This window comes from Mastigoproctus giganteus, chromosome 2, assembly GCF_048544385.1.
Source record: "Mastigoproctus giganteus isolate SK-2022 chromosome 2, ASM4854438v1, whole genome shotgun sequence".
Taxonomy (NCBI): domain Eukaryota; kingdom Metazoa; phylum Arthropoda; class Arachnida; order Uropygi; family Thelyphonidae; genus Mastigoproctus; species Mastigoproctus giganteus.
In genome coordinates, this window is record NC_143576.1 from 2,252,247 (window position 1) to 2,265,188 (window position 12,942).

The 12,942-nt window shown below is 37.9% G+C and overlaps 1 protein-coding gene across 1 annotated transcript in view; it reads right to left on the reverse strand.

Annotated features, from left to right (window-relative positions):
* Dhc98D (Dynein heavy chain at 89D) overlaps positions 1–12,942 on the reverse strand; it is a 971,787-nt gene that overhangs the window by 442,928 nt on the left and 515,917 nt on the right. Inside the window, exon 35 of the mRNA XM_090387912.1 lies at positions 9,955–10,188. Coding sequence (XP_090244038.1) covers positions 9,955–10,188 — 234 coding nt within the window. The remainder of the gene's footprint in view (positions 1–9,954; positions 10,189–12,942) is intronic.

A 12,942-nucleotide genomic window follows, 5' to 3' on the forward strand; every position in this document is an offset into this window, starting at 1 on the left:
TACGGGTGCTTGCCCTGGAGAATAATGTAATTGGGAGCTCATCAGGGACTCAAGATTCTAGCAACATACCAAGTGACGCACTCTCGATTTGGGCCTCAGAACAGAATAACCAGGTGCAATCTACTCTGGTTCGAAAGGACTTATTTTTATTAGGGGATTCCACTGTCAGGGAAAAGGGAAATATTTTTTGTAATAAGGATAGGTGGACTAGAACCAAGGTATGTCTGCCAGGAGTAACTATTAATAATGTCACCAACAGATTGTCAGATTTTAAGGGAGGGTAAAGAGAATGTTATTATTCAAGTGGGGACTAATGACATTAAGCATATACGATCTGACGATTTGTTAGACAAATATAGGACCATATAGGCCAAATACAGGACTGAAGAAATGCTTTGAGGTAGGTCACAATGTCTATGTGTCTGCAATTCTGCCCAGACATGACAGGAGGGATTATATGCTCAAGACTTGAAGGACTCTGCAAGGCTTTTGGGGGAAAATTTCTATCAGCTTGGCCCACACTTGTAGGTAGAAGGAATCTGTTTGTAGATACATTTAAACAAAGGTGGTGCAAGAGTTTTTGTGAGTATTATTGATACATTAAAGGTTCAGAGAAACTGCTAGTTTGGGGGGAGGGGAACAAGGGTAATATAGATATGCATTTATCTGATAATACTGGTCAAATCAATGCTTGCACATACCTCAAGTGTTCTTGTTTGTTACCACAACAGAACATATTATCAAGATGTTCTGAAGGCAGAAATGTTTCAAATGAGCAGGCAGCTAATACCAGGGAAGTGAGCTTAAATAACTTTATGAGGTGTGTCAGGATAGCCAACTATAGAAGAACACTTTTTAAGTCCTAATTGTTTGTACAGTAATGTCAGAAGTGTCGTCAATAAAATGAGTGAATTCGAACTGCTGGTTAGGAAAAGTAACACGGACATAATAGGACTTACAGAAACGTGGTGCCACCCAGGGATAGGGGATGACGAGTTTCAGTACGGTATGTATAATGTATTTAGGAAGGATAGGCAAGATAGAAGGGGTGGTGGGGTCATGCTTCTTATCAAAAGTAGCCTGAGTGCAACGAAAGCCTTCCCTCATTCAGATGTTTTGCATGATAATATAGAATCTGTATGGTGTGAGATAGTTGGAAGCAAAGGTATAATGAGAGTGGAAATAATCTACAGGTCAGGTGATTGTGAAGATTATTTTTTGGTTTGGTTTTTTTTTAGGAGCATTAGCAACTAAGGCCATATTGCTCCGGGGATATGCGGTGGTCATTCCTTAACCTTTCCGCATCCTCCGTATTTGGTGGTCACGGGCTCGAACCCCGGTCTAATCAAGAAGCATGTGCTATGCACTGCTGCTCCTGCCCACCTGGCTACGGAGGTGCCCTGTGAAGATTATGATAAGACCCTCTATATGCAAATGGAATGGGCAAGTAGCGTGAATGTCTTATTATGAGTGATTTTAATTTGTCTCTAATTGATTGGAGCAAATGGGAGGGAAACTCCACATGGGGATAAATTTTTAAATCAACTAGATGATTGCTATTTGTATCAACATATGAGGGAAAGTACCAGGGAAAACAATACTCTAGGCCTCATCATCATCACCCATGAACCAGATGACAAAATAGGACTGACAGTACAGGAACCAGGAAGTGACCATGGAGTTCTACAGGGACGATGAAGAGAGAGAGGCTGTAGTAGTTAAATGCAAAGGTAAAAAAAAGTAAACTGCAGCCATTATCAACCTACTGCAGGATGTAAGCCTCCTCAACAATCCATGCTGAGGGGAAATGGACCATAATCTGCCATGCTGGTCCACAGCGGGTTGGCAGATCGACCGTATTTAGCAGTCAGGGGCTTGAAGCCCAGTCTACTCAAAGAGCGTGTGCTACTGCACTCCCGCTCCTGACCACTTGGCTACGGATATCCTTAGCCGATTGGTCAGGAGGGGGAGTACAGTAGCACACTAGAAAGGCAAAGGAATGGGTTATAACTTCAGGAAAGGAAATTACGATGGATTGAGGTGCTACACGGCCTCTATTAACTTGGTAGATATCTCACAGAGAGTGAATACAACTTTTTTTTTATGAAAACCCCAAACACGAAAGGTATCAGAACCTATAGTACTTAGTATTTTTTTCCTGGGATTTTTTTCCCTCCCTGTGATGGGTACTGGTGCCAAGTGAATGGAGTGGTTAGTTATATCTGGTTGTTATTATTATTATTATTCAAAAATGTCATGCTAAGTTGGCTGTTTATCAATGCTAGGATGAGATCATGACAGCTGAGGCATCTGTCTTAGAAGCAAGAGTTAAAAGATTTAATGGTGTAAGTTCATGTGAGAACTTATACCATTAAATTGTTCTTCATTGTTCTCAGTTAAGTTAATTGAGAACAATGAAGCAGACCTTGGAATAACTTCCTCAGGAATGGAAATTGTTGAAATGGGTATATTTAATTAAATAATCTAAAGACTTTATGCATTTGACTCAGCAGACACTGTTGAATTAGTCCCAGACAGAGATAATAGAATCCTCCATTAGACAGTGTGTTTTTCACCCTACAAACCAAATTTAGAATATCTGCTATTTGAAGACAGAACACAGCTACATTCATGGCTTTACTTGCCTTTGCACAGGTCTGAAATAATCCAGCCCAACTCAAAAAAACATGATAAAAATTACCGATCTCTTTGCTAATTTTCTTTACAAACAAATGTTTACACAAAATAAAATTCTGCCAGCTAATGTCTCTGTTTCCTTATAAAGTACAGTAGCTATTTATCTGTTTCTCAGAAATAAAAATCTGAAATGAGAAAATTATATTACTTCTCCATTGATCTAGACAATATCAGTGGAGTAATAATACAGGGGCAGGAGTAATGAAGTACCATGATCCCCCACCACACACACACACACACACCTAACTTGATATTCATCAGGTGGGATGAGCCATCAGTGAAATTTTGCAATGGACCTCTCTGTACATAGTATGTTGCAATATTGGGATGTAGAGTATTCAACTGTATAATATAGTGATATATATATATATATATATATATATATTTTTTTTTTATCAAGTTGCAAATTTAAAATCCTACTCCTGGCCGGCTGCATATTTCCCCACATTTCTGTTGACCACTGCTTGAACCATCCCTGTTAACCTTCCCAAATAATCAAGCCTTTTAATACATCTTGTGTTATTTTTATCTTTTCTTTTCTCTCTCTCTCCTTCACTCAGTTTCCTACCAGTTTGGTTCCTCTTCCATTTATATATATATATATATATATATATATATATATATCCATCCGTGTCAGTTGACTTCATATTGCTTTCCAAAATGTTCACTCCCATCCCACCTATTACCTCATATCCTTTGTTCCCTTCATACCTCTCAGTGTATGCTGACTACCATTTTTCTATGCCACACGAAAAAGGCCTGTGTTTAATTCCAGTCCTGATAGAAAGCAAACTCAGACCTGTAAAAGCTCATGAGAGTTTTCTTGGAACTGTTATGGGCTCCTCCCCACCACACTATGGCATTTCTAATAAATTTCAGGCAATCATGGATATTCCCATCACAAAATCTTGCATATTTTCATCTCACAAAAAAAACAGTACCGTGCATGGGTTGAAGGAGAAGTATGGGGGGAGGGGGATGCCGGAAACTTTGCTCTAGAGACTAAACATGGGTTTCACCACTTCAAGCCTCCAAACTGAACTATGGTATACCTTTAAAACATTAATCACAGAAGCCTTGAATGCATATATACCATTAAAAAAATACTCCACGAGGAGGATTCCAAGTTGGATGAATAATGAAGTTGCCAGATGACTTGAGCAGAAAAAGACAGCATGGAAAAATTTACAGAGCAATAAAAAATACAGAAGCGTATAACAGCTACATTGTTATTACATTGATCTGTAATAGAGACACAGAAAAGGTTAGGCTGGCAAAGATTATGAGAAATTGCTGGCAAAGAGGGTGGGGGACAAGGAATTATTCACATATATAAATGCAAAGAAGAGAAGAACAAACCAGACTGGACTCTTATGTAATGGACATGGGATAGTATTAGATACCACAGCTGAAGTTGCAAATGAACTCAACAGTTACTTTGCATTGATATTTACAGAAGAAAAACCCTTTATGTCAATGAGAAATTATGGGAGTGAAGTTGCAAAAAATGTAATGAATGATGTTGAAATCTCACATGTTTATTTAATAAAAAACCTTTCAGGTCTACAGGCCAGTGAAGATTCTGGGGTTGACGGCATATACCCTATAATCTTAAGGGATGCGGCAAGTGAGTACAATGAACCATTGAGGCAAATTATGTGAGCATCACTGAACTCAGGAGTGATTCCGTTGGATTGGAAAAGTGCCAATGTATTTCCAATATAAAAAGGCAGTTCTAGGAGTGTAGTGGGAAATTACTGGGTGGTCAGTCTAACTTTGGTAGTAGGAAAAATCATGGAGACAAATGATCAAAGTTGGAACTCAGGATAATTTAGATAGAAATGGAATTCTGAAGGATACTCAGCATGGCCTCATCAGTTTTGTAAAGGGAAAATCATGTTTAACTAATCTGGTTAGCTATTTTGATAGAGCTGGACTTTGGGAATAATTTCAACGTTGTTTATTTGGATTTCAGCAAAGCATTTGACTCAGTCTCACATGAGCGGTTACTTTCTAAGCTGGAACAGGTTGGAATCACAGGGAAAATCCTTAGATGGATAGCTGGATGGCTTCAGAGCAGGAGGCAGAGGGTTGTGATAAATGGTTATTCCTCAGATTGGGTTGAGATGGGGTTCCCCAAGGATCAGTATTAGGAACACACACACTGTTGTTTTTGATTTTCATAAATGACATTGGTCAAGTGATAGAGGGCCAGATGTCTAAATTTGCAGATGATATAAAGATTGGTAGAGTAGTTAATGATCGCCGCCAAGCAGAGCTTCTTCAGAATGACCTAGATAGACTACAAGGATGGTCAGAAAAATGGCAGCTATGCTTTAATCCAGGAAAGTGTAAGGTATTTCACCTGGGGAACAGTAACTCCAAAATAACTCATACAATTGGCAGAGTTGAACTAAAGCCAGTAGTGGAGGAAAGGGACTTGGGTGTTACGAAACAGTCAGACTTTTAAGTTCTCTGAGCATTGTAGACAAGTTTCCAGGAAGGCCCATGGTGTCCTATCGATGATGTATTGAACAATAACAATAAAACTGCTAGTAGAGCTAAGGACATCATAATCCCATTGTATAAGGCTATTGTTAGACCAAACTTGTATTCAGGTATGGAGACTGCACCTAAAGAAAGACATTGTTCTTCTTGAATGGGTCCAGAGACGGGTAACTCGCCTGATGAGATCGGCAAAAGGGTGTTCATATGAGGAAAGACTTGAATATGTGGGTTGCAGAGCTTGGAAACTAGGCACCTTAGAGGAGACTTGATTGAGGTGTTTAAGGCTTTGAGAGGCATAAGCAAAAATCGAATGAGGATAAAATTTTCATGGTTATAAATGATTCTAGAACCAGGAGCCACAATTTCAAGTTACGGGGGGGGGGGGGAGAAGAGATGTTTAGACTGGATTGCAGGAAGTTTTATTTTAGCCAGCAAGTTATAAATAACTGGAATACGTTACTTACATGGGTGGTAGAGGCTGACAGTTTAGGGAAATTCAAAGGTCAGCTGGATAATTACCTACGGGAGGTGGGAAACACTTAGGTTGCCCATTTTCTTTTCTCTTATTAACTATTATTTTATTATTTTAATTTTCTTCTTATTATTATTTTCTTATTATTATTATTTTTTTTGTTATTTTATTATTATTATTATTATTTATTTTTTTATTATTTATTATTTTTATTATTATTTTATTTATTTTTTTTTGGCTGCTGCAGGATAAGCCATAGGCTTCCTTGCACCATGTGGCCATTGCTAATAGTAATACTAATAGCTGGGAATTTGAAGATGTAGAGATTTAGAACAGCTTAAAGGCTTTATGGAGGAAAGGATGTGAAAGTTTCCACTTGGAAATCTATTAGTAGAGGTCTAACTAATTATGCAATCTAAAAATTATGGAAATCCTATTGTCTTGAAATGTAATACTACAACATGTTGGACAGTCAACTTATGCGATCAAGATCCACTAATATCCGTAAAATCGGACAAATGCTAACTCATTGTAATTTTCTTTTGTATGTGATCTGTGTCCTTATTTTAACTTAAATTTTTAAATCAATCTCAAGTAGATTTTTTCTTTTTTTTAATAGAAATATTATAAATAAAGATCTTTTAGAAATTTTAAGACAGGAATTCTCTTATCTGAGATTTTCAAGTTTGTTCAGTTCTTTGGGAAAGGGAAGCCATAATAACTGAAACCAGGTACGGTATAATTGAAATAGATGGAATAAGTATTAGAAGACCTGCCTAGATATATCTTATAACAGGACAAAAGAATGAAAGAATGCTTTAACTTTAAATCCATGCATGGTGAATAACTGGAGGTATAAAGGGAGATAACTACCCAAAGCTTGATGAGGGCTTTTCACTTATACCATCTTCAAAGGGGGAAGCAAACATGTTCCGAAGGCTGCATTTATATGGCCCAGGCATGTCCACTGCAGTATTTCGAAAGCGTGGGGGGGGGATTAAGTAGTTGAAAGGAAGAGAAGAAGGATAGAAGGAAAATTCCTGCCAAAAAAACATAAAATACATAAAAATATATAAAATACTCTGAGCGAGCAGAAATCATGGGATACCTTCCTAGTAATGGGTAAGCCCCTTTCGTCTGGATAAAGGCAGTCACACGGCAGGGCATTCAGTCCACTAGGTCATGAAAGTGTTCCACAGGTATTTTCATCCATGCTTGCTGCACCACTGTCCATAATTCCATCGCATTCCTGGGCGGAGAATCCAAAGTTCGAACAGACTTTTCCACAGCATCCCAAAGATGCTCCACAAAGTTCATTTGGTGAATGTAAGGCCATTCCATGGTGGTAAAACCTGTGGAATGCTCTTCAAACCATGTTCTAGTAACCACGGCTCTGTGGTGAAGAGCATTGTCTTGCTGGAAGAGTCAATTGCCCTGTAGGTGCATAATGACTACGAAGAGATGCAGATGGTCTGCAAGGATGGACATATAACCTGGATCATTCAGAGATGCATCTAGACGTATCAGAGGTTCCAACTTGTGCCAGTTGAACTTGCCCCAAACCATTACTGACCGTTCACTTGCCTGAACAGTTCATTGTTCACATGGCAGGTGGATAGCTTCGTGCAGTTTCCACCAGACATACCCTCCCAACCGCTCAAAATAATGGCAAATGGGACTCATCAGACCAGGAGATCCATCTCCAATCATCCAAGGTCCAGTGCTGATGTTTTTTCGCCCAGTTGAGGCGTAGGGTCCTGTGTTGTGGTGTTAGCAATGGGACTCTGGTGGGTCAGCAGCTCCCATAACCTACTGCAGCTAATGATCACCTGATGGTCTTGGTGGAGATGTTTCTGGCATCTCCCTTGTCGAAGCTCACAGTGATTTATGCCACTGTTGCTCTCTGGTTGGCTGAAACAATGTGAGACAGACAGACGTCGATGGCCAATTTCATCCACCACTTTTTGCTGCCCACAACAGTGCTGTTCGCGATGAGATGTTATTCCAGAAATGGAGTATTCCCAATACACTCTTGATACTGTCGAAAGGGGATAGTGCAATTTCTGTACTATCTCCATGATAGAGTGACTCATGCATCAGGCACCCACTATCATCCCTCTTTCAAAGTTGGTTAATTCACGTTTATCCATCGAATTACTGTCTACGTGAATGCAGTGTACCTATATACCTGCCAAGTGGTGATTCGTCCACCAATAGAGGTGAGAGCGTCACATTGCCCAGGAACCAGGTATAATTTTGTGTTATATATATATATATTCTCAAAATAGTTTGAGAATTTGAAAATGTAGAGATTTATAACAGTTTAAAAGCTTTATGGAAGAAAGGATATATTTAACCTCGGGGGGTACGCGCTTGGCAAACCCAGAGTCCTGAGCTGGATATCATCATTCTTCTGTTTCTTGATGATTCCTTTCTGCTTCTCTCTCTCTCTCTCTCTCTCTCTCATGGTATCTCGGGAATTTCTTTTTTTTTTTTTTTTTTTTGTCTGGTGCAGCATAAGCCTCAGGCTTCCTTGTACCATATGGCTAATAATAATAATAATAAAAGTTTCCACTCGGAAATCTGGGTGCATGACTACCTGTCCCCATTAATAGAGGTCCTGGATGGGGGTATAGAAGGGAAAGGAAGTGGGAAATTACTGACAAAAAAAGCAAGTGAAAAAGTAGGGGCTAAAGTAGATGAAATAGAGCTTTTAAGGGCACAAAAGATGATACTATTGAACATGTTGACAGTAATGATATTAATAGTGGGAGATTGAGAATTAAATTAACAGTTAGGATTTAAATCGAAAATGTCTATAATTCTGCCCAAATATGATAGGAGGAAGTATATGATGAGCCTTGTCGATCAATTTGGCCCTGTAGAGATAGAGATATGCAAGGCCCATGGGGTAGAAAAATTTGCTATTATTATCTTTCTTAATGATACATTTAATCAATATAAATTTTCAAAAGCTAATTGAGATAAAGAAGCCTTACTAAGAAAGCACTAAAACGTAACACAATTGATAAAACTGTTTCTGGGACAAAAGAAATGATTATGCAAGAGCCATTCATTTTGTTTTGTTATTTCTTTGTTCAAGGCTCCTGGATGAGTAGCATGGAGGAATTTCCATGTGGATGAATGAATTGATAATGATATTAGTATTAGCTTAATATTAGTATGTACAATTTATCTAATCTGACATAATTCCCATGATATGCATTAATCTAAAAATTATACTGGATATCAAATTTCATATGCATATAATGAATAATTGTTTAAAACAGCAATAGTATTAAGAGGACATATAAAGAAAAATAAATGAAACAATTTTCTATAAAGTACAGGTCGACCGTCACTAATCCGGCAGCATTGGGTCCTGTGTAGTGCTGGATTAGTGAGTTTGCTGGATCACTGGTGGTTATTTTAGCACATACAGTTTACCCAACAACTAACCAGTCTTTTTTTTTATGTCGCATAATGTGGCCAACGTGGCCCAGTAAGTTACTTTATTTCTTGAGAAGCTGCATCGGCCACATACGTGTGACGCTATTACAGCATACATATGAAGGTCGTTTGTGATTAGTTTATTGCATGCGCGGCAAGTGCTGCAATTGCGATAAAATAAACTCTTAAATGTTGCAATAAGTTTGTCAGTATTGTTAGAGATTTTGTGAAAACAAGTTCATCAGCGCGCTGTATTATCCATCACATTGTGTTGTGTTTTTCAGCAAGTTTGTACAAATGTGTTGTAAAAAAAAAAGAAAAATCTAAAAAGGAAGGCTAAAAGAAAATTACTAAAATAAGAGGAACTGAGAGAAATTGCTGGAATTTACAATTAAGCAGAGTTAAACTTCTCACAGACACAATGCTGTTGAGTTTTTTAAGAAGTTCAACTTTATCTGTTATGGACAATGCTTTACACCACGAGAGGCACTTCCTTTATGCATTGGAACCATAGCTGGGGCTAAATGTGGGCAGGTTATATATAATAAATGCAGAAAAACAAGTGGGAATGGCTTGCCAGTGCTTACGAGATCGTGCCAACAGCTGATGCTGCAACCAACGCCACCAAAACAGTAGTGGCAGGTTGGTGCACCGACCTGGGAAATTTGAAATTACATTCACAGAAATTATGTCTGAATTACCAGTGGCTGGATTAGTGATGGTCAACCTGCACTGTTTTATTAAAAAAATTAATTCAAATGTGTATATATATATATAAATCAGGCAACAAATTTTATATATATCTCTATATTTGTTAAAAGGTTAACCTTTTCAACACTGATTATTTTGCTTTGTTCTGCAATCTCTTTGCTTTTTGTTAAAGCAATGGCTTGTTTCTCTTGAGCTATAACAGTATTTTCTTCAATTACTTTTAGCAAAGATTCACAGGCAATACTTTTCTCATTGACGGCAACTGTTTGGACATCAAGTTGTTCCTGAAGGACATTAATCTGCGTGCGTGCTTCTTTTATTTTATTCAAACCTTCTTGTAAGCGCTCACACTAAAATATATAAAATATAGAAAATAATGACTATACTTTTGATTATCTTTAAAGTGGAAACTGTGCTACATCAATTAAGAGAAAATTAATGTTCTAAAAATGTCATAAAATGAATGTTTCTATATTAATGTTCTGAAAATAATCACCCTCATTGAAAATGCATGTATTCATATAACAGCAGTTGAGAATACATGTATTTTATATAAATACAAACCTCTATAGTGATGCTCCTTTTATTGTCCCAACACGAATTTTGATTATTACTTGTTGCCATTGTTGTAGTATATTAGATCGATATAGAACAGTGTAACAAATATCTCGAATTTCATAGCATAAGGTATAACTTAAAACTAGAAAGTGTAATACATAGCACTGCATTTTTAGGAATCTGTTAGCTTAATATAGTATTCAATTAATCAATTAAATTTATAAATCTTATTAATTTTTATTGTTAATTAAATTGTATTCAAACGGAAACATTGCCAAGACTAGAGGAGCAAAGCAATGTGTGCAAAGCAGCAAAAGTGCTGTGGTTCAGGACAGAACTGAAGGGAGTGATTCTCAAATGCATCACAGTCTAAAATACTGTGCAAAATGAGATATGTTTGTGGATTTCTTCGAACAGGACATGATCTAGCCATGGAGGATGTCTTTGTGTGTGTGTGTGTGTGTGTGTGTGTGTGTGTGTGTGTGTGTGTGTGTGTGTGTGTGTGTGTGTGTGTGTGTGTGTGTGTGTGTGTGCGCGTGCTAGGGAATGAGAAAAAATTAGGTGCCAACTCAGCATTCTGATGGGCATCTATGAGAGTTTAAAGAGTTGGATAGATACCCTTAAAGGAATTAAAATGGTGCGCCATCAAGCTCCCAGCTGACCAACTCAATGCCAGAGCTGACTCTTGTGCACCAGGCAACACAGCAGCAATCTTCAGGACAGAAAGTGCTGGATCCAGAGGAGTTAGTTATTGTTGGTGACTCAATTGTCAGGGAAAAGAGAAATATATTGTGCAAAAAGGATAGGTGAAATAGGACCAGGGAATGTCAACCAAGAGCAAAAATGTTTGACGTTGTACAGCAGATATCTTTTAAGGGCATAAAACGTCATATCGTTGTACACGTTGGTACTAATGACATTAAATGTAGGAGATCTGCAGATTTACTTAACAAAAAAAGGTCAATGTTGGAAAAAAGTCATCAGTTGGGGTTAAATTTGAAAGTGTCTGCAATCCTGCCCAGACACAATAGGAGAGAGTATTTGATGATAGCCTTGTAAAACAATTTTGCTATGGAGAGACTGTGCAAGGCTCATGGGGTAGACTTTTTCTCAATGTGGTCTGTGCTTATTAACAGGAGAGACTGCTTCTACAGGGATGGGATACACTTAATTATAAAGGGTGCAAGAATATTTGCTGATGCTATCGAGGCACCATTAGGTAGGTCAAAAAACTTCTGGCTTGAGGGAATTCAGAGACTAATAGATTAACAGTAGCCGTATGCAGAGGTGGAAGTGATTCTTGCACTGCTTCTATTGGAATGAGCAACAGACCAGAAAGCAAGTTGCTGGGGATTTCAGGAATTGCTGGGGGTCAAGAAACAAATAAATACATGGGCTGAGTTGGAGTAATTAAGAGTAAGAACAGGTGCATGTATACTTATATGTACACCAATGCTAAGAGTATCATAAATAAATTTGATGAATTTGAAGTGCTGGTGAAGACATCATAGCTGGATATTGTTGGGATATCAGAATTGTGGTGTCACACAGATATAAGGAATGCAGAATTGGAATTTGGGGAGTAAAATGTGTAGGGAAAAACTAGACAGGATAGGAAGGTAAGAGGGGATATGTTGTTAGTGAAGAAACACATAAAATCTAAGGAAGTGCATCCAGTAGACATAAATGTACAGAGCAATGTTGAGTCAGTGTCATGTGACATAAGCACTGGGAAAGCAAAAATGAGGGTAGGAGTTTGTTATAGGCTTAATGATTCTGATGAGCACAATGAACAATTAAACAGAGAAACAGTGGGCCAGTAAATCAGTGTCTTATAATGGGAGATTTAAAATTTCCCGATATTGACAGGAACTTGTGGGTTCGTCACTCACACACTAGCAAGGCTTCTGTGGATTTATTGGATGATTGTTTTATACAGCAGCATGTTAGAGAGGCAACAAGAGGGACTAACACTCTTGATCTGATTATCAGTAGTGATTATTCATGCAATAGGAATTTACAGATAAAGGAGCCACTAGGTGAAGTGATCACAGTGTATTGATGTTGGATTTACTTAAAGATATAACTACCATCATCAAAGATATAACTACCGGGAGAGGGAAGGATTGTGCTTTCGTAAAAGTGATTACAATGGTCTCAGAGATTTTTTAAAATCTATACAGTGGGATCAACTGTTGATGTTTAGTTGATGTTTTCCAACTAAGGAATACTGTTCTAGGTTTAGGCCAAAGTGTATGTCAGATGAACTAATGACACCTGTGGAAGAGAAGAGAAATGCATGGGATCCATATAAATTATCAGGCGACACAGAAGCCTACGGTAGGGATAAGCTAGTATGTAATCAAATCACAAAGGAGGTTAGGCAAGGGAAGGCAGATTATGAAAAATCTTTGGCAAAGGATGAAGAAAAACATCAAAGACTTCTTTACTTATATAAACCCTAACAGGAAGGGGATGAATCAGATTCATCACTTAATATCAATAGTTTGACTGTAGATGATCATTCTCAGATAGCTGCCAAACTA